General features: G+C 41.5%; 1 protein-coding gene across 18 annotated transcripts in view; it reads right to left on the bottom strand.

Annotated features, from left to right (window-relative positions):
• The window catches only part of MACF1 (microtubule actin crosslinking factor 1), a 340,889-nt gene that overhangs the window by 154,170 nt on the left and 163,857 nt on the right, over window positions 1-22,862 (bottom strand). For all 18 annotated transcript variants that reach the window (XM_061412434.1, XM_061412419.1, XM_061412433.1 and 15 more), the window contains 9 exons: window positions 4,983-5,149; window positions 4,096-4,208; window positions 3,890-3,996; window positions 3,350-3,469; window positions 3,116-3,211; window positions 2,348-2,475; window positions 2,164-2,257; window positions 1,810-1,964; window positions 842-1,118 (listed from right to left, as the gene is read on the bottom strand). In XM_061412434.1, coding sequence (XP_061268418.1) covers window positions 842-1,118; window positions 1,810-1,964; window positions 2,164-2,257; window positions 2,348-2,475; window positions 3,116-3,211; window positions 3,350-3,469; window positions 3,890-3,996; window positions 4,096-4,208; window positions 4,983-5,149 — 1,257 coding nt within the window. The remainder of the gene's footprint in view (window positions 1-841; window positions 1,119-1,809; window positions 1,965-2,163; window positions 2,258-2,347; window positions 2,476-3,115; window positions 3,212-3,349; window positions 3,470-3,889; window positions 3,997-4,095; window positions 4,209-4,982; window positions 5,150-22,862) is intronic.

Genomic DNA, 22,862 nt, shown 5'->3' on the forward strand with positions numbered 1-22,862 from the left:
AGGAACTAAAAAGCCTCTTGATGAAAGTGAAAGAGGAGAGTGAAAAAGTTGGCTTAAAGCTCAACATTCAGAAAACGAAGATCATGGCATCTGGTCCCATCACTTCATGGGAAATAGATGGGGAAACAGCGGAAATAGTGTCAGACTTTATTTTTGGGGGCTTCAAAATCACTGCAGATGGTGACTGCAGCCATGAAATTAAAAGACGCTTGCTTACTCCTTGTAAGAAAAGTTATGACCAACCTAGATAGCATATTCAAAAGCAGAGACGTTACTTTGCCAACAAAGGTCTATCTAGTCAAGGCTATGGTTTTTCCAGTGGTCATGTATGGATGTGAGAGTTGGACTGTGAAGAAAGCTAAGCGCTGAAGAATTAATGCTTTTGAACTGTGGTGTTGGAGAAGACTCTTGAGAGTCCCTTGGACTGCAAGGAGATCCAACCAGTCCATTCTAAAGGAGATCGGTCCTGGGTGTTCTTTGGAAGGAATGATGCTAAAGCTGAAACTCCAGTACTTTGGCCACCTCATGCGAAGAGTTGACTCATTGGAAAAGACTCTGATGCTGGGAGGGATTGGGGGCAGGAGGAGAAGGGGACGACAGAGGATGAGATGGCTGGATGGCATCACGGACTCGATGGACGTGAGTCTGAGTGAACTCCGGGAGTTGGTGATGGACAGGGAGGCCTGGCGTGCTGCGATTCATGGGGTCGCAAAGAGTCGGACACGACTGAGCGACTGAACTGAACTGATACAAGGGACACAGAGCAACCCGACCCTCTTAGATAATTGCTGAGTTCAAGGAACCTCAGTGTGCTGCATAAGTATTTGGAATGTACACCCACCTGCATTTCTTCTACCCAAGACAGTAGTTCATACACAAATCGAAGATTTCCTTCATCTTCAGAGGAGGAGATAGACACAAGTTCGACCCGAGTCATAGGCTTTCGGAACCAGGAGGTAGAAGAAGAATGGGTTACTTTGGTCAAGGGTTCTGCTTTCAGATGAGTAGTGGTTAAAGTAGAGGGTGGAACCAATTCAAGGGAAGTGAAGTGGCCCTTCCGGTACAAGTTCGTGCACTCTAGACGCAACGTGACCAGCTCATCCTGCAGACGCATGACCCTGAGATGGAAGAAGAGAAAGAAGACATTAAATTTATAATGTGCTTTTTGAGATAAAAATTTCCCTATACATTTGACAAGGATGAGGTAAAAATATAGATGAGATCATCTTAGGGAAACTGTTTTTAAAAAGAAAAAGTGTTCTGTGAATGCAAGGTGGTGTTATGTACATCTTCGTGGTTCAGAGTCATCCTTGAGGCCAGTGCCAAGTTACAGTGTTACCTGGAGGGAAGCAAATCAAAACCAGTGTTTACAACTCCTGGATGATACAACAGAATAAACCATGAACTAAGGGGTCAAAAGATGTAGCTGTTAGTCTCAGGTGTGTCCATAGATCCTCATCCCCTCCATATGCGTTGGGTTCCTCCTCTATGAAAATTTACATTGAATCGCTCCAGTAGTTCTAAAGCAGATGTGGTACCACAGTGCTGCAGGTCCCTCTGAAATATGTGGGGATATTATAAGATGCCATACACAAACATTAGGGAATCCTTCAGGTACTTAGTGGGCAGGGCCTCAAATAAAGGAAACCTGCTTCTACCATGAGAATTTTCCTGCCTCAAATACCTGTAGCATCCCTACTGAGACACTGATCTCTAACGTCCAGGCTGTAAGATTCAGTGCCGACTCTTAATATAATATCTGAGAACCAGTAGTGATCAGGCCCTCTGTTTGAGTCCCATGTTGCTCACCTAAAAGCCAGCTCTTCTAGCTGGTAGTAGTTCTCATCTCGTAGGATTTGGAGATCCACCTGCAGCTGTCTGATGAGACCTTCACACTCCTGAATGTACATGATGACATCTGACTCACACTGCACTGGCTGCCCTGACTCCAGGTGAGCAGCATCCTGAGAGAGAAAGGGAGAGTGAGAGGGGGATAGCTCCCTCTGCTCTCACCCACTTGGACCCAGGGAGCCAAGGGGTCCACTGCAATTCCAAGACAAACGAAGCTGGATCCCTCAACTGTTGACGTTAACCATTACAGCACAGGATGAGGAGTAGAAAACATGTGACATGAACATGTGAGATGAAACAGTCAAGACTTACAGCCTGCAGTGTATTTTTAGCTAGTGTCAGTTTTTCTTCACAGTTCAAAGCACCATTCTGGATTTTGTTTGCAATCTGTAGCAGCAATTCCAGCCTAAAATAATAAGGTGAAAACCAGAGTCAAGGGCAGAGCTCAAAGCGGCCCAGTAAGTGATGCCAGATCCCCTCCAGACTCTGGACCCACCTCTCTACAGCTGGCCGAAGTGATTTCTCTCGCTCCAGCATCTCAATGATGAGTTTTCCCCACTCTTCTTCCACATCATTAGGGTGATAACCTTGAGGCAGTTTAATTCGGCCAAATTCAATCCATACCTTAAAAAAAAAAAACAGAGATACTCTTTTAGTCCAAAAACACAGCCATGCCCTCAGGCCCCGGTTTTAATTTATGCCTCGTCCATCACTTCCTGCTTCTTTGCCCAGCCATTCAGCAATTTTTCCCACTGTCTAATAAGAGATGACAAGTGAATATTTTAGCAGTACTTCACCTTCAGGTGAGAACAAAAAAATCACCTCTAAAACAGGGCCACTTGCTTGAAATCCTTCCATTTCTTACACATTTTCCATAAATCCTCCTGTCTTCTCTAACCCCACTGTGGAAATGCCCGTCTCCGCAACTTCAAATTCTCTAGGAATCAAAATGTGAAGGGAAACCTCTTTTCTTTCTTTCTATCTGAGAGAAAGAATTAGTCTTCCCCTGAGAAATAGGAAAACATCCATAAAACTCCAGATTTCTGAATGAATGTGTGCCACTGTCCAATAGGCCCTTTGAAGAACAGTGACGGCAGATACTTCCTCTTCACTGTAAACTCTCAGGAGCAGCCTGAGAGTGACGCTTGATTTGTCACCCTGAGAATATTGCTATTAACGAAGGTTTGGAAGAAGATGCAGGGAACAAGGTAACAAACGGCCTGCCAGCAAACCCCCGGTCTCAGCAAAGGATAAGCTTCCTTACCTCTAATAATTTATATAGTTCCTCGATTCTTCCTTTTTCTCTCTCCTTGGCCAGAATTTCTGTTTCTTTGAAGTGTATGTATTGATTATAAAGTGCCTACAAAATTAATATTTGGTGAATGAACACAAACATCCCAGTTTTCATACCATCTCACCCAGAAGCCAGCAGCAACAAGCTCTGAGACTTACTCCCCAGGGTGAATTTATGAAAAATGATTTAAGTCCATAACTTTACCTTTAGTTCAACAGGGTTCTGGGGAAAGGATTTATCTGACATCAGTATTGTGTGCTGTTTGATCCAGGGAATGAGGGAGTCCACTCGGCTTTGGTATTCTTGCCACCTGGCGTCCACTTCCTATTGCCAAAAGGGAGACACCACACACGCCCTGATTAGCAGTGTGCAAGCCAAGCTCAGGAGAAAGTATCTCAGGCCACCCCCAACCATGTAAAGCCCTTTCCTTTAATTACTGACACAGACACAGCCGCTCAGTTTAACACTCAGAGTCCCAGTTTCAAAGCTCCTCAAGGACTCTCAAGATGGGATTCAATTTCCTGACACCTAGAATAGCCTATGCTGGACGCTACAAAATTAGCGCTCTCTACATTCATTCCCATGGACCAAGGACAACAGCCATGTATAAAGACGATATGGATTCAGTCTGCTCTGTACCAAAGTGCTATGCACACACTGAGTGCTGTAGAAACACAGTCTAATCAACACACTCCACCCAAAGCAATCACAGCCAGAAGGTATTTTGGGAAAATGTTCTTTTACCGTAGCACTGATCCCTTCTCCACCCTCGGGGACTTTAGGGAAGGCATCATAAATTGAAGACACATAAGTGATTACAGACTTCTCATCTGGAGATGGCACATCCACATCTGACAGACAAAGGGCAAGAAATCTGTTAGAACAACGGAACCCACTGGGGAAGAAATAATGAATGTATGTCAAACACCGGAATTCCAGTCAGCTCTCACCTTCTGCATCCAGTAACCGGGTGACCCCTAGTCTTTCCGCTACTTCGAATGCCTGTTCCAGATTCTCTCGGTTGCTCTGGATCTGTACCCTCTCCATATCTACCAGATCAGGTCTGCAAAAGTCCACCGAGACATATGAAATGCCCCTAGCTACAAGCACATGGGAATTCATACAAAGAAACCCTCTTAAAAGTACTCAAAGCTGAAAAATACTGGATGAGTTAGAGAGAAAGCAAGAGGTTTAGAGGAGCACTAGTCACCTTGTTAATCACATTCCAGGAACCCAGGGCTCCCTAATTCTAAACTTATACGATAGTAGGTTTGCTGGATTTCAAGGGAAAGGTATCAATTTTCCCAATGCATGGTTATGACCACTAGGAGTACAATAATATTGATTTTTGTCATTCAAAATTCCTATTTTCCTCACCCACTCCAAGCAAATTCCCACAATAACTAATTGTTATTTCCTCCAAGTGAATCACGCTGACCCTGGAGGCCGGCATGGCCCACTCCTCATCCATGACTCTGCTCCAACATCCTCATCAGAGAGGCCACCGCTGACCACCCTGCCCAAAACACCACAACCCCCATCACTGTCTTCCCTCCACTGCCCTCACCCCTGTAAGACAGCACACACTTCTGTGTTTATTGCCTATTTTCCCCATTGAAAAGTAATCTCTATGAGGGGAAGAATTTAGCTGCTTTCTTCACTTCTATATGAGCCCAGTGCTTAGAAGAGCAGGAGTTCAGTACATATTCCTTTTTTAAATAAAAAAAATGAATCAGAGCCTGGATTGTCAGCTGAGAGGAAATGTGGCATTATAGCTAATTACAAGAAAGAGATGAGAAGCAGCCTCTCCAGGCCCCCAAGGCGCCGCTGTATTTACCTGTATCGGTGAATAAGCGCATTGAACATCTTCCCATCACTCCAGCAGGAGGAAAAGTTGGTGCATTTGATTCCTGTGTAACCAGCTGTCACCTTCTGGGTCCACAGGAGCAGTTTCTCCTTAGCTGACATGTCCCCTGATTCTCCACTAATGTAGATGTCAGAGATCTGTCAAAAGATAGGACATGAAATAATTTAAGATAAATAAGATGGAGCCTTTTAACCTTCTCTTCATACATGATGACTCTTAGAAGGAGATCCAAGGCTGGTATCACTTCAGATGAAAACTCCCAACATATACTCATTCTGTCTGGTAGTCAAAGAAATGCAAATTAAAGCTATGAGAGGTCATTTTTTTCACCTGTCAAATTAGGAGAGTTTTTATTTTTTAATGATACTGGTCAGCATTGGAGAGAATATCTAAAATTGGGCATTCTCATGATATTGCCACTAGTGGGAGTATAAAGGGCATAAGTTGCCTCTGAAGGGCAGTTTTTAAATAAGTCTTAAAATAGACATATATTTGATAGAAAGTTATCAGAGAAATGTGCAAAAAAATTTATACACAAATGTTTATCAAGACCAAAAGAAAACAAAGAAAAACAAACAACTGGGACTACATCAAACTAAAAGACAGCAAGGGGGACAGCCAAGGGGACCATCAGCAAAATGAAGAGGCAACCTATAGGATGGAAGAAAGCATTCATAAATCCTATACCTGATGAAAGATTAACCTCTAAAACATGGACCCACAGAATTCCATAGCAAAGAACCAAACAACCCAATTTAAAACTGCACAGAAGATCCGACGGGACATTTCTCTAAGGAAAACATACAAAAGGTGCATGAAAAGGTAGTCAACACCACTGCTCACTAGGGAAACGCAAAGTAACACCACAGTGAGCTCTCACCCCACACCTACTAGAAGGGCGGTCATCAGAAACAAGGAAACAAGCGTTCAAACAAGGTAACAAGTGTGGGTGAAAATGTGCTGCAAAGGGAATCCTGTGCACTCATGGTGGGAATATAAATTGGTACAATCATTCTGGAAAACAGTATAGTGGTTCAAAACAGAACTGCCCTATGATCCAGCAGTCTTACTTCTGGGTATAAATCCAGTGAAAGTCAAAGTCACTCAGTCGTGTCTGACTCTTTTCGACCCCATGGACTATAGAGTCCATGGAATTCTCCAGGCCAGAATATTTGGAGTGAGTAGCCTTTCCCTTCTCCAGGGGATCTTCCCAACACAGGGATTGAACCCAGGTCTCCCTCATTGCAGGCAGATTCTTTACCATCTGAGCCATCAGGGAAGCCCAAGAATACTGGAGTGGGTAGCCTATCCCTTCTCCAGTGGATCTTCCCAAACCAGGAATCGAACCAGGGTCTCCTGCATTGCAGGCAAATTCTTTAAAAACTGAGCTATCAGGGAAGTCAGGGATACATCCAAGGGAAATGAAAACAGGATACTGAAGAGGTTATCAGCACTCCCATGTTCACTGCAACATTATTCACAATAGCCAAGACAGAGGAACAACCTAAGTGTTCCTCAACAGACAGATGGATAAAGATGTGTTATATACAATAAAATACTATCACGTATGAAAAAGGAAACCTGCCATTTGTGACAACATGGAGAAACGTGAAGGTATTATGTTAAGCAAAATAAGCCAAAGACAAATATTGCATGATGTCACTTTAAATGTGGAATCTAAAAAAAATATATCAAAGCCATAGAAACAGAAAGTATAGCACAGTGGTTGCCTGTGGGGTGGGAGAAATAGGAAGAAGATAGAAAAAGGGTACAAACCTTTAGCTGTAAGCTGAATTTAAGGCCTGAGGATCTAATGTGAAACACAGGTGTCTACAGGGGAAAATACTGTATTGTATAACTGAAATTTGAAAAGTGAATAGAACTTACATGTTCTCACACACATACACACACACACACACACACACACACACACAAATGTGAGGTGATGGATGTCAGTTAACTAGATGGTGGGAAGCCTTTCTCAGTATACACATACAGGCACATAAGCACACGCTGCAGGTTTGGTTCCAGGCCACAGCAACAGAGGAGATAGCAATCACAATAAAGTGAGTCACACGCATTTTTGGTTCCAGGTATACATAAAAGTTGTGTTTATACTATATTACATGCGCAATAGCATATGTCTTAAAAAACAATTAAATTGTTTTTTACACCTTAATTAAAAAAATACTTTATTGCTAAAAAATGCTATGATCTGAGCTTTCAGCAAATTGTAATCTTTTTGCTTATGAAGGGTTTGAAATATAAAAATCAACAAAATCTGGAACAGAGACACGAGGTAAGCAAATGTTATTGGAAAAATGATACCAGCAGTCTTGCTCAATGCATGGCCACCACAAACCTTCAGTTTGTAAAAAAAAAAAAAAACAAAAAACAGTATCTGTAAAGCACAACATTTGTCTGAATATCAAATCACCATGATGTACACTGTAAATATGTCACAGTTTTGTCGATTATACTTCAATAAGGCTGGAATTTTTTCAAATGCTTATCAAAATATGATAAATATTTTACAGCAAAATGTTACAAAGAGCTCAAACTCTAATGAGGAATTGATCGGTCACAAATTACAACACATACACAAGGCAGAATTCTTTATAGCACTTAAAAAGGTATGCTTTAGTTTAAAAAAAAAAAGTAGTAATTGACGAGGAAAAAGTAAATTAATGAGATGAAGTAAAATAAAAAACGTGTTGTCAAATAAACTGGTGGCCTTTGCTAAGTCTTCCTCCAGAGTAAAAAGACTCAGATATTTTTACTATATAAAGTTTGCTGATTTTATTACCAATACAAAAATCCTACTTATGGGGAAAAAAGGTATGCTTTAGAAAATGTTAGTGACAGGAAAATAAACCACCATGTTTTGTAAAAAGAAAAAGAAGGGTGCTTCCCTGTTGGTCTAGTGGTTAAGACACTGAGCTCCCAATGCAGGGGGCACGGGTTTGATCCCTGGTCAGGGAACCAAGATCCTGCATGCCACATGGTGCGACCAATAAACTAAAGAAAAAAAATTTTAAGACTAAAAAACAAAAAAGAAAAATACAAACAAAATAATAAAATACAAACAAAAAATAAATAATAATAGTGATTTTACATTAAAAATATATAGTTAAGTAACAGTCATATATATAAATATGTTAATATATATTAAAAATATATAGTTTATAACTATAATATATAGTTATAAAATAAAATAATACAAAAAATAATAATACATTAAAAATATATAGTTAAGTAACAGTCATATATACACATAATATGATAGATACATGCATGTATATGTATATACACCAAATTAGTAATCATAGTTCTATCTAAGTGATAGCATTATAGATGATTTTTATATTTCCCAAGTTTTCTACATTATGTATATTTTTATATTTAGGAGAAAAGTTATTTTAAGAAACCTCCAAAATCTAGCACAGGACCTACTTTAGAGATGGCAGTCTTGAGAGAGGAGAAAAGTACATGCCTTTGATTCCACACAGGCCTAGGTCTGAATCTCAATTTCACCAACTGTAAATTGGACCTCGGTTTATGACATCTGTAAAGTGGGAATCACACCTATTACCTTTTTAGGATTATACAGTGATGTACCTAGCCCAAACAAACGGCTAAATTCAACAAATAAGTGTTCCCTCTCTCTTCCTTGAATAAATGGGGGTCTTCCTTCAGTTATTGCTGGCCTAACTCCCACAGCACTGATAATCTATATTATCACTTAAATGTTATCTTGTATCACTGGCTATTATTTAATATGTTTTTATTATCTAATATACGCTTCCCTGGTAGCTCAGCTGATAAAGAAACCATCTGCAATGCGGGAGACCTGGGTTCAATCCCTGGGTTGGGCGGATCCCCTGGAGGAGGACATGGTAACCCATTCCAATATCCTTGTCTCGAGAATCTCCATGGACAGAGGAGCCTGGTGGGCTACAGTCCATGGGGTCTCAAAGAGTCAGACACGACTGAGCGACTAAGCACAGCACATTATCTAATATCTCCCTGAAAGCAGGCTTCCCGAGGTCCAGATACTACATCTGAACTACCAGAACGACTGAAAATCACAGCAGCCGCTAGGAAGGAGAGCTCCCTAACACAGAATATGTCCCAGCAGAAGCCTGGATACTGTGGAAGAAATAACCTCCAGATCTGAGACTCAGTGATCAGGGCTGTTCCGTATTATCACCCACTGCACCTAGTGTTGTGCTAATCATATAATGGACAATTAAAGTGTTTTAATTAATAATCATTTGGTTAATAAACAATGTGTATATGAGTCACTCAGTCATGTCCAACTCTTTGAGATGCCACGGACTGTAGCCAGCCAGGCTCCTCTGCCCATGGGCTTTCTCTGGGTAAGAATACCAGAGTGGGTTGCCATATCCTTCTCAGGGGATCTTTCTGTCCCAGGAATCGAACCTGGGTTTCCTGCATTGCAGGCAGATTCTTTACCATCTGAGCCATCAGGGAAGCCCAGTAATAAACAATAAAAATAAACAAATAAAATATATTTGGGGATAAGACCTACTTAGAATCATGAGACACATTACTTTTTTGACAGCAAACTTACTTAGCAAATAATGTATAGTGTATCATCAAACAAGCTAAGTACCCAATAATGGATCATGTTGCCCAAGCCATCATCCTGAGAGTCCAGTGTAAACAGCCTCTCACCAGTGCCATTTCCCTGCCAGTGCTCCTCCACAACATTCCTGTCATAGCCCAGTTCTTCCACTGTACTGTTTCACATACACATCAAAGCAAAATATTGCTGGGAACAGGAAATAGATTTGTTGATATGAAAAGGGACAGAATTTGAATAAGCAAAATGAAATGTGAGTATCTGGGTTCTTGACCCTAAAAAGCAATTCCAGTTAGTCAACTGATACTGTATATTCACAATATCACAGTCAGTATCTCTGATGGCATCTCCTGTCTGCCAATCACACTATCTTTGTATATTGTATTGGAAACAGTTCAATGAACAGCTGTACTTCAGATTTTCCACACAGCTATAATGAGACAGGGAAATGTTTAGATCCCTCAGGGAAAGGAAAAATACCCTGTTTGGATTAGGGCCTTCCTAGATTGTGAGCTGGATGAGAAAAATGGGATTATCATCATAATCATCTCAGTGATTAAATTTGGCTTTTGTCCATCTCTTCACGTATTACATGTGATTGCAGTGCTGTCCTCTGAGCTATGTAGAAGCTTTTACCTTCATCTCCCAAATGGAGAATTCTAGCTTCAGAGCCAGGGAGCTTTCTCCTTCATCTGGATGTTTAAAAGGAACCATTTGGGAAAAGGGGACAGTCTCGTGACCACCTCAGAGACTAAGCTCATCTACCTGAATTCTCTTTCAACACACACTTCCCACAGCTTGATTAATTCCTTCTCTGAAGCATGTCTAGCAACTGAATACGCTCCTAACAAGACAGTAAAGAATCTGCCTGCAATGTGGGAGACCTGGGTTTGATCCCTGGGTCATGAAGATCCCCTGGAGAAGGAAATGGCAACCTTTTCCAGTTTCCTTACCTGGAAAATTCCATGGACAGAGAAGCCTGACGTGCTACAGTCCATGGGGTTGCAAAGAGCTGGACATGACTGAGAGACTAACACACACGCAAATCAACAAGAATTTACTGAACAGCGTCTCATCTGTGCTTCACACTATGGCAGACACCATACGTCAGGAGGAGGGAGAAGAACAAAAAAAGTCAAACGCCATGTACTCATTCTGCTGTGACTTCTTGAGCAAAGATTATGTCCTAGGAGCTGTGTTCAAGTTCTTGGTATCTCAAGACAAAAGCACAACCTTGGGCCTCAAGCTCAAACAATTTAGTGGGGAAGACGACGCCAAGCCGAGAGATCAATGCTGTGACAGAGGTAAGCAAGTAACGCAAACCAGCAGCACCAAGGAGCTTGACAGAGGCGACAAGACAACATCTTCGCTGAAATTTAAGATCTGAGTAGAAGTTAGCCAGATGAAAAAGGGGAAACTGAAAACCAGACATGCTTGCTCTGAAAGAACTCAGTTGAGACATGCCGTATCTCTGGCTAAAATAAGCCTACTCCAAACAGTAGGCAGTCCCAAATCTCCCCAAATGACAATAGACAGATGGAAGAGAGAACTGGAGAAAGGAAAGCTCTGTGGCCCCATGAATACATAAACTTTTAGAAACTTATTTACACATATACTCATATTTAAAATAATCCACTTATTTACAAAACAGAAACAGATTCACAGACATAGGAAACAAACTTACAGTTATCAAAGCGGAAGGAGGGGATAAATTAGGAGCTTGGGATTAGCAGATACAAGCAACTATATATAAAATAGACAAACAAGGTTCTACCACATAACATAGGGAACTATATTTAATATTTTGTAATAAACCATAATGGAAAAGAAAGTAAAAAAAGAAGATATATATGAGTCACTTCACTATATACCAGAAACCAACACAATGTAAACCAACTACACTTCAGGTTTAAAAATGAGCAGCATTTCTAATGCATTTAGTATCCATGCTTATTTTTGCCTTTACATTTCATAAAATCATGTTATTCAGAGTCTTCACAGGCATCCTTACACAGTCTTTTTCATACATAAAGGTACTTCAAAAAATAATAAAGCTACTATTAGGGTGCATTTTCAAGAAAACATCATCTACATTCCTTTCTAAGATTTCTGAGATACAGCAGCACTTGCCTGAATCCACGCTGTCCTTATACATTTCATCCCTAGCCACAAGAATCCATTTGTGTAATACTGGTTTTTTCCCATTCATTCTATTGCTATTTATGATTTCCATAATGTGATCACTTGCTTGTGTGTGTTCTTTTATAAGTGATGTGGGTGATGTTTTGAAAGTTTTCAGGACGTCCCTCATGGTCCAGTGGGTAAGATTCCATACTCCCACTGAAGGAGGTGCTATTTGATCCCTGATTGGGGAACTAAGATCCCATGGGCTATGCAGCATGACTAAAAAAAATGCTTTTAATTTTAAAAAATAAAGTTTTTAAAAATATGATTAAACACATACAATTGCTACATTCAACACTTAAACTTAGTGTTTAAGAACAATAGCTAAACTTTCTTAGATTTTCGGTTACTCTTTTCTTCTCTGTGGCCATGTGGCTTGCAAGATCTTAGTTTCCCAACCAGGGATCAAAACCAGGCCTCCTGATTGGAAGCACAGAGTCCTAATCACTGGACTGCCAGAGAATTTCCTCAGTTACTCTTTTTGTTGAACCAATTTTGTTAGTTGATCTCTACAAAAACTGGTATCCAATGAATTAGCAGATTCATTAATCCGTTTTCATGAACTGACTATAATTTCACTAGAAGCCCAATAACAAGAAAGACTTTATTTTAAAAAATCCAATACAAAGAGAATCCGCCCCCCTCTTTTTTTGAAGGCTAATTTTTGAAGGAAAAAAACTTTACCTTGTATTTAGGCATTTGTGGTAAAATCACAGGAAAGAGTTTCACATAATTTAAGGCCCCAAAACGGAGAAGGCAATGGCACCCCACTCCAGTACTCTTGCCTGGAAAATCCCATGGATGGAGGCGCCTGGACGCTAAGGGTCCATGGGGACGCTAAGGGTCGGACATGACTGAGCAACTTCACTTTTACTTTTCACTTTCATGCATTGGAGAAGGAAATGGCAACCCACTCCAGTGTTCTTGCCTGGAGAGTCCCCGGGACAGGGGAGCCTGGTGGGCTGCCGTCTGTGGGGTCGCACAGAGTCGGACACGACTGAAGTGACTTAGCAGCAGCAGCAGCAAGGCCCCAAAAGAGGAACAATAATACAGTAAATAGGGACTTCCCTGGTGGTCAGTGGTTAAAACGCCACACTCCCAATGTAGGGGACCTGGGTTCAGTCCCTGGTCAGGGAACTAGATCCCAGATGCTGCAACTAAGAGTCCACGTGCTATATCTAAAGATCCTGTATGCTGCAATGAATAACGAAGATCCCACGTGCCGTAATGCCTGTGTACATGCTAAGTCTCTTCAGTCATGTCCAACTCTTTGTGATCCATGGACTGTAGCCTGCCAGGCTCCTCTGTCCCTGGGATTCTCCAGGCAAGAATACTGGAGTGAGTGGGTTGCCATTTCCTTCTCCACATATGCTGCACTAAGACCCAGCAAATAAATAAATATTTCTTTAAAAATATATAGTAAATAGTAATATTCAATAGAGGATCTCAGCATAATTAATTAGTATGGGCTAGAGTACTGAAGAAGGAAATGGCAACCCACTCCAGTATTCTGGCCTGGAGAATTCCATGGACTGTATAGACCATGGGGTTGCAAAGAGTGGGACACGACTGAGTGACTTTCACTTCACTTCAGAGTGATAAAAATACTTCTTAAAGAAGTGTGATTTAAAAGCATCCTTGAAGGATGTTATAGAAACAAACAAAAAAAAAAAAAAGAAGAAAAGAATTCTATGTAGAAAGTGCATACAAACAAAGATTAGAAGCTGGAACAGGAATAGTGGTAGACGGTTAAGAGGTCGACCTGTTAAGACATGAAAGTTCTACTTGGGAATTGATGTAGGAGAGAAGATTAGACAGATTATGGAGGGGTTGGAATACCAGGCTGAGGAATGTGAACTTTTAAGTCTATGTAAGTCTCAGGGAATGAACTAGATGTAATGAGCTAATAATAATACTTGATTCATGTGTCTTGAAGTTTCTAGCTGACTTCATCCCACTACAGTGAAGGCATCAGACTTTGAAAACGTTTCATTCAAGAAACAGGTGAGGGTACAGGTAGTAATTCATCACAAATGCCTCGCTAGGGCGATCTTATGGCAGCTGTGTTTATTACTAACAAGAGAATTAGGTAAAGATCAAGGGAGCTCTCCTTTCAATATTCAAATTCAGAGTCATGGAAGACTTTTCAGGGAATATAATTAGAATGGAAATCCTAGATCACAGAATATGGGCATTTTCAAATTCTCCTAAATATCACCAAACTACTGTCCAAATAACAACAGCAATTTATACTTCTATCAACAAGGGTGTAAAGTGTTTTTTCCATCATTCTGCATCTTTGCCTACACTATGCATTTTCAAGCTTTTTATTTTCTGCCAGTCTCATGGGTATAAAATAGCATTCTGTTGTTATTTTGAGTTTTATATCTTTGAATACTAGTGAGAAAGAATCCTGTGTATGAGACATTTGGGGTTTTTCTTCTTCTTCTTTTTGTGAATTGCTTATTCCTGGGTTTCCCCTGTTTTTTCTACTAGCATGTTTACATTTTTCTTATTTATACAAATTATTTAAATAACATCAATAACTGATGACTGAGTAACTAACACTTTCACTTTCATTGTGTTTTACTTGCATTAACTCTTACAATTCTCACAACAACCCTGAAAAGTATATACTATTCTTATCCTCAGTTTACAAATAAGGAAATTGTGCCACAGAGATATTCAGTAACTTGCCCCGAGGTACACTGCTAGTAAGTACTAGAGCTAGAATTCAAACTCAGCCAACCTGGCTCCATACTCTTAACCACCTCACTTACACTACACTTCAAATATTCTGGACATTAATCTTTTTTCAGCATATGCACTACATAATATGTGTGTGTGTGTGTGTGTGTGTGTGCACGCATGCGTGCTCAGTCGTGTCCAATGCTTTGCAACCCCATGGAGTGTAGCCTACCAGGCTTCTCTATCCATGGAATTTTTCAGGCAAGAATACTGGAGTAGGTTGTCATTTCCTTCTCCAGGGGATTTTCCAGACCCAGGGATTGAACCCACATCTCTTGCATCTCCTGCATTGGCAGGCAGGTTCTTTACCAGCTGAGCCACCAGGGAAGCTCCATGCACTGTATAATAATTCCTCCATTATTTTTCCTCCTCCATTATTTTTCCTAACAGTAGAGAAGAATAACAAAACTAAGGGATGGTTCTTTGAAAAGGTTAATAAAATTGGCAAGCCTTCAGCTAGACTCACCAAGAAAAACAGGGTACACAAATAAAATCAGAAATGAAAGAGAAGATATTACAACTGATGCCATAGAAATACAAAGGATTATGAGAGACTACTATGAAAAATTATATACCAACAAGTTGGACAATCTAGAAAATATGGATGAATTCCTAGAAATATACAACCTAACAAGACTGATGGAGAAGGAAATGGCAACCCACTCCAGTGTTCTTGCCTGGAGAATCCCAGGGATGGCAGAGCCTGGTGGGCTCCCGTCTATGGGGTCGCACAGAGTCGGACACGACTGAAGCGACTTAGCAGCAGCAGCAGCAGCAGCAGCAAGACTGAATTAAAATGAAATGAAAAATCTGAACAGACTGATTAATATTAAGGAGAATCCATCAGTAATCAAAAATCTCTCAACAAACAAAAGTCCAGGACAGCTTCAATGATAGACTCTATCAAACATTCAAAGAAGAATTAACACCAATACTTCTTAAATTTCTTTCAAAAATAGAAGAGGTGGGAACTCTTCTAAACTCATTTTATGAGGCCAGCATTACCTTGCTAACAAAACCAGACAAAAACAACACAAGAAAAGAAAATTACAGGCTAACATTCCTGACGAACAGAGATCCAAAAATCCTCAAAATAATATTAGCAAACCAAATTCAACAATACATTAAAAGGATCATATACCATGATCAAGTAGGATTTATTCCAGGTATGCAAGGATAGTTCAACATCCATAAATCAGTCAATGTTATACACCACACACTAACAAAAGTAAGAACAAAAGTCATATCATCTCAACAGATGCATAAAAATCACTTGACAAAATTCAACAACATTTATGATAAAAATTCTCAACAAAGCAGGTATAGAGGAAAGGTATTTCACTATAATGTTAGCCAGAGCTAACATTATACTCAATGATGAAAAGATGAAAGCCTTTCCTATAAGATCAGGAATAAGACAGGGATGTCTACTCTCACCACTTTATTCAGCATAATGCTAAAAGTCCTAGCCAGAGCTATTAGGCAAGGAAAAGAAAGAAAAGGCATCCAAATTGGAAAGGAAGACATAAAAGTACCACAATTTGCAGATGACAGGATATTATATATAGAAAACCCTAAGGATTCCTAAAGACATCAAAAAACTATTGGAATAAACAAATTCAGTAATTTGCAGAATACAAAATCAATATACAAAAATCTGTTGCATTTTTATACACTAGTAACAATCAGAAAGAGAATTAAGAAAACAATCCCATTTACAACTGCATCAAAAAGAATAAAATATCTAGGAATAAATTCAACCAAGAAGGTGAAAGACCTGTATATTGAAAACTGTAAGACATAAATGAAATAAATTTCAACACAAATAAATGGAAAGAAATTCTGTGCTCACAAACTGGAAGAATCAATACTGTTAGAATGTCCATACTACTCAAAGCAACTTACAAATTCAAAACAATCTCTATAAAAATTCCAATGGCATTTTTCAATTAGAACAAATAATCCTAAAATATGTATGGAAATACACACACACACACACACACACACACACACAGATTAACCAAAGCAATCTGGAGAAAAGAACAAAGCTGGAGGCATCATGCTCCCCAATTTCCAACAAAATTACAAACATGTAATAATTAAAACAGTATGGTATTTGGCATAAAAATAGACACATAGATAAATGAAACAGAAGATAAAACCCAGAAATAAACCCATGCATATGCAGTCAATTAATTTACAAAAACAGGAGCCAAAAATGCACAATGGTTAAAGGAGAGTCTCTTCAATAAATGGTGTTGGGAAAACGACAGCCACACACCAAAGAATAAAATTCAACCATTATCTTACACCATATCTCCAAATTAACTCAAAGTGGATTAAAGACTTGACCATAAAACCTAAAATCATAAAACTCCTAAAAGAAAACATTGGAACAGAGAAGGTCATCCCTTATATGTGGAATCTAAAAAGAAATGGTACAGATGAATTTACAAAACAGAGACTCACAGACTTAGAGAACAAACTTAAGGTTGCTTGTGGGAAGGAATAGTTAGGCAGTTTGGGATGGACATGTTTACTCTGCTACTGCTACTGCTAAGTCACTTCCGTCGTGTCCGACTCTGTGCAACCCCATAGACGGCAGCCCACCAGGCTGCCCCGTCCCTAGGATTCTCCAGGCAAGAACACTGGAGTGGGTTGCCATTTCCTTCTCCAATGCATGAAAGTGAAAAGTGAAAGTGAAGTAGCTCAGTCGTGTCCGACTCTTAGCAACCCCATGGACTGAAGCCCACCAGGCTCCTCCGTCCATGGGATTTTCCAGGCAAGAGTACTGGAGTGGGGTGCCATTGCCTTCTCCGCATGTTTACTCTGCTACTATTTAAAATGGATAACCAACAAGGACCTACTGTATGGCACATGCAGCTCTGCTCAATACTATGTGACAGAACGCATGGCAGGGGAGTTTGGGGGAGAATGGATACCTGTACACATATAGTTGAGTCCCTTCCCTGTCCACCTGAAACTATCACAACATTGCTCGTCGGCTATACCCCAATACAAAATAAGAAGTTTAAAAAAAAAAAAAAGGAAAGAAAGAAACCAAGCAGCAAGCTCCTTGACGTAGATTTGGGCAATCATGTATTTAATCTGATGCCAAAAGCAAATCAACAACACACATAAAACATCAACAACAGACACACGAAAAGCTTCTACACAGCAAAGGAAACCACCAACAAAATGAAAAGGCAACCCATTGAATGGGAGGAAATATTTGCTAATCATACATCTGATAAGAAGTTAACATCCAAAATACATAAAGAATTTACACAACTCAACAGCAAAAACATAAGCAATCCCGTTTAAAAATGGGCAGATCAGAATACACATTTTTTCCAAAGAAGTCACACAGAAGGTCAACAGGTATATCAAAAGATGCTCAACATCACTTCTGGTACTTATCCAAAGAAAATGAAAATACTAACTTGAAAAAATATATGGACCTTCACTGCAGCTTTATTTACAATAACTAAGATTTGGAAACAACTGAAATGTCCATCAATGGATGAACAGATAAAGGAATTGTGGCAGATATATTCAATGGAATATCACTCAGCCATTAAAAAGAATGAAATCCTGTCATTTGCAACAACATCATTGGATCTCAAGGGTATTATGATAAGTGAAATAAATCAGACAAAGACAATACTGTATAATCCTCCTTACACATAGAAAGCTTTAAAAAAAGAAAAAAGGTTTACAGATACAGAGAAGAAACTGGTGATTCCCAGAGGTGTGTGGGATGATATTTTTTTTAAAAAAGATAATAAACTCATTACATGTTAATATAAATAACATAATTTGACAAAAATAATTTTCCAAAATAAATTAGTGAAAAGAACAGTGAAAAAAAATCAAAACTCAGAAAAAAATGTTCCATTTGAATTGGAAAATACCAAATATATATAAAAAAAGAATGATACTGTAAATTCCTATGTACCAATCACCCAGTTCCAACCATATCAACTCACAGCTAATCTTGCTTCATCTACACTCCACCCACTTCACTCCTCCCCTATTATCATAAAGCAAATTCCATACTCTCATTTCCTCTAAAAACACTTCAGTATGTGTCTCTAAAGATTTTTTTTTTAACATAGCCACAAAACCATTGTAATACCTGAAAAATAATGATTATTCTTTGGTAGTATTTTTAATTAAGTAAAACTTTTTAAAAGAAAAAAATGCCTTTCTTAAATAAAGGCCTAACTGTAACTTTAACTGTTACATTCCTCCAATAGTATCATCTGGTTAATTTTGCTTTTTTCTTGTAATACAAAGCCAGTATTAGTAAAAACAACTTTCCCTATAATTAAAGAGGAGAGATGTGAAAAGGATACTTATAACTGAAAAGGCTTAGCCGAGAAAATAATATACCAACTGATTTCTTTCTCATCATGTTTAGCCCCAGTGTTTTCTGACTATTCACCCAAAATCTAAGGGTTTGTGGCAAGGGCAATGGTATTCGGCCAAATTCTTCATTCGACAGAATCCACTAACCATGGCCAGGAGACTGGCAGTGGAGCCAAGAGAGACAAGAAAGAGATTTTCAACAATTTTCCTTGTTCCATTAAGCCAGGTATTACAGCTATCGATGGCAGCTGGGAGCAGGGAGTCCTGAGAGATGGATTGGACCAGCGAAGGCCTTTGTCTGACATCAAAGTACAACTGCTGTTAACTCGCTCCCACCCAGCTCCAAATCCAAGTCTACTTATCATTCTGAAAACCATTTTTGTCCCCTGGCTGCTGTCATCGTATTTCCATTGTTAACTGTTTCCTGTCAAGAGAAGAATCAGCTCTACCAGGTGAACAGAAAAGCAGACCATTTGTCTTCTATTACCCAAAGCCGGCACTCAGCAGGAATCAGAATCAGTTCCCATTTCTCTCTGTCCTGAAAAGAAACAAACCGGCTGCCAAGTTTCTGTGCCGGCACAGTCTGGCCCCTCTCCCATCACCATGCCCTGGGGCATCAACGGGAGAGGCAATGTGGCCTGAGTTATGTCAAGGGCAGACACCACTCCGGAGCGCAAAGTTTGCTGTTTCCCACCCTGACATGTTAAAGACAAAACAAAACAAGAACCAACCAACAAACAAAAAATCAACTCTGTTGGAGTGCCTGCTGTTCCCTCTTTAGGAAGGAGCTGGTGTGTGACCAGCAGCAGCTGCTCTCCTGACCCCTGCGTCCTCCCAGGGCCCTCACATTCCAGTCAGATGCTCTCGCCCTGAGGCTCAACCCGCATTTCCCAGGAGATCTTCAGATGCTCCCCTGCCTCTCTGGCTGTCGCTGTCCCCAGGCCTTGTGAGCAGCCTACCAGGCAGGGCGCAGCTCCCTGAAGATAAGACCTTCAGAGACCAAGGAGGGTTTCAGGCCCCTGTGAACTTAAGGACCTTCATCCTTAAGGGATAAGGGACACTTATCTTGAGAAGTTACTTCTTATCTGTCATACAGGATGGTCATACAGTCTGTGGTCCCTGCATCACCAGATGGACACAGAACCTCAAAGACATGTTAGACTTCTAAGCTGACTCGAGGTCACCTAGTTTTTCTTCCTAGGCCCTAACTGTGTAGTCTGGTCGTGTCTGCTCTCAGGGAAGCTGGGACAGGATGCAGAGCTTGACTGCCCAGAAAGCACCACACACCAGTACGATTCTCATACTGAACAGCCCAAGAATCACACTGCTGTTGATTTGGTCAAACTATAGACCATGGTCCAGAGGTTTCTTCTACCAATCTCTTCTTGGAGGCTCCTCACAGAGTTGTCCAGAGCCTTCCTGCTCCAAAAGTACCACAGTCACATATGGGACATTATCTTGAATTGACTTCCACTAAATGTGAGCTCCTTCACATTTTATATTCCAAACTTTCTGAAAACCTCACTCTTAATTCTAAGCATGTATCCTAAATCATCACGATGCCTCCACAACTTCAGGAATATCAAAAGAGTGATCCATTCAGCCACTGGTTCTGCCTCAATTACTCTACATCCGTTCTGTATCAAGGTAAAAGCTGACTTTGACGTTTCGTCTTATCCAATGAAACTCAGATACACCCCACCCCAGCAGCCTCACTGCCTCCCTCCCCACCTTAATACACATACATACACACATTTTTATATGAAAAGCCCAAGGATGCCCCTTGCCCAACCACGTAATAAATATTTTTCAATGACCATTTTTTCCTCCAACTGTTCTCCAACTGTTTCCTCCAACTGTCCAAACTCTATAATAATAAAGGGCACTGGAATGGGCCTATCCATGGGGGAAATTCATCACCCAAACAGGCATTTTAATCACAGGTCACCTTAAATTTGCATCTCTCCCCAGCGTCCTGCTGTTGGTGAGAAGCAGGGCAGCAGCAGGTGGGACCCTGTCTGCTCTGGAGGCACCTGGGCAGCTGACCACAGCCCAACATGGAAAATGCCCTGCTCCATCTTCTACCTCTGGCCCCCTAAAGTTTTTTTCTTCTGCTGCAGAGACTGATATGCCAACAAAAGTTCTTCAGTCACCGATGATTATAACTTCAGCCACCTACACGTTCACCTCATATGTGCCAGACCAAACCCTGTACCACCTGGGGTTTTCCCTCCTCTCTGTGTTCAGAGCTCTTAAATTCTCACCTGCTCCTTGACTCCTAAAAACATTCACAGCACCCACCACCTATCACTACCACCACCTCCACTTATGTCTGAATACGTATCTCACAAACAAAAACACGTTAGGGACATAAACAAGTCTGATCTGAAAACAGACTGTTTCTAGCCTTGAACCTTCAGACTGCTCTAACCCTCTCTACCTGGCCCCTCAAGCTCTGGACTAATCTCCAGATAAATCTATGTCCCTCTCCTCCAGTGCTGGAATTAGGAACCAGTGGAGGACTAGCCGCTCCACCTCGGGAATGGGTGTTGTCATTAGCAGCGTCCCCTCGGGGGAAAGATTACATCAGCTCCAGGAAGGTCACCATTCTCCAGGGAGAACAGCAGTCACACTCACACCGAAGACAGGGCCTCCCCCTGACCCCTTCCACCTCACTTCAAAGAGTCAGCCAGCCTCCCCGTCACCTCGCTGTACACTACAACTTCCTACAGCAGGGAAGCTGATAAAACAGACCTGCTGAGAGTGAAGTATTACCTAGCCCTGCACCTTGAGAGATAACCCCACCAGATAGCTGGAGCAATTATGCGGCATGATTACCCAGAGTCAGGGAGTCCCCAGAGACAAGAAGCTGGTTTCAAACATCAAGGGGCAGACCTGAAATAGATTCTGCTTGCCGAGCGTAGCAGTGGCTAACTCCCGGTATCCAACTGACAGGTAAAGTGTAAGAAGCAGCATCGCGCTCCTCACTGCTCGCCGCGCTCCACTTCTGTAAGTTTGAGGCCAGTAATGCAAACCGCCGCTTGACTATCCCTTAAGCATGCCCACCCGTCAACTCTAGACCCCATGAGGGGGCGTGGCTTGCCTCCAAAGAAAGGGTGCCATCCTCTTCTGAGAAGGACGTGGAGCTCTTTTCAGGCTCCGGGTCTTTAGGCTGGATTCCACGTAAGTGGGGCCCGTCGCTGCCATAGCCGGAGGAGGATGGCAAGATGCTCAGAGTCGGGCCGCTGATGGATATGTCACTCTGAGAAGTAGGCAGTCTGGGCACCTGGGGGGGCACTCGACCCGCACGGGCAGGCTCTGTGCGGCTCTGGCCTCTCGGCTGGTCTGGCAGTGATGAAGGAGCGGAATGTTCCACAGTCCAGGGACCTGTCTGAGGGGCATTTAAGATGCCCTTGGTTCCTCCGCCAACACTCCAGCCGGCAGAAAGACTGTCTGTGTCGGCGGGGTGGTCTGTCCTGGGGGAAGCGCTGCTCCTGATTCCTAGCAGAGCGGCTCCTTTCTCCACTGCAGTCCCCCTGTGCAAAGGCAGCAGCACGGCCCTGCTGCTGCAGGAGGCTGTCCTCGGAAATTCCACCAGTTGGCTCACTGACTTCTCGCAGTTCCTTTCTGCCGGGTTATCGAGCAGGTGAGCGATGACAGTCGTCCCCTCTTCCAGGGAATCCCAGACCCCTCCGGCAACTGATGACTCATTCTCCAACAAAAGCTGAGCGGTCTGGATCTCCCCCTGGAACCTCTCCTTCACCTGAACGATCATGCCCTGGGCTCCCACCCCTGAGCTGGGGGCCAAGTCCCTGGGCAGCAACACGTTCGGGGGTGGTGGTGGCTCGGCCCCTCCCACTCCTTCCCCCTTCTGGAGACTCACTGTTAACTTCGTCAGGGTTCCGGTCTCTTCGAGGGCTCCAGTTCCCTGCAAGGGTTCT

The sequence above is a fragment of the Bos javanicus genome, chromosome 3 (genome assembly GCF_032452875.1).
Source record: "Bos javanicus breed banteng chromosome 3, ARS-OSU_banteng_1.0, whole genome shotgun sequence".
In the NCBI taxonomy this organism is placed as follows: domain Eukaryota; kingdom Metazoa; phylum Chordata; class Mammalia; order Artiodactyla; family Bovidae; genus Bos; species Bos javanicus.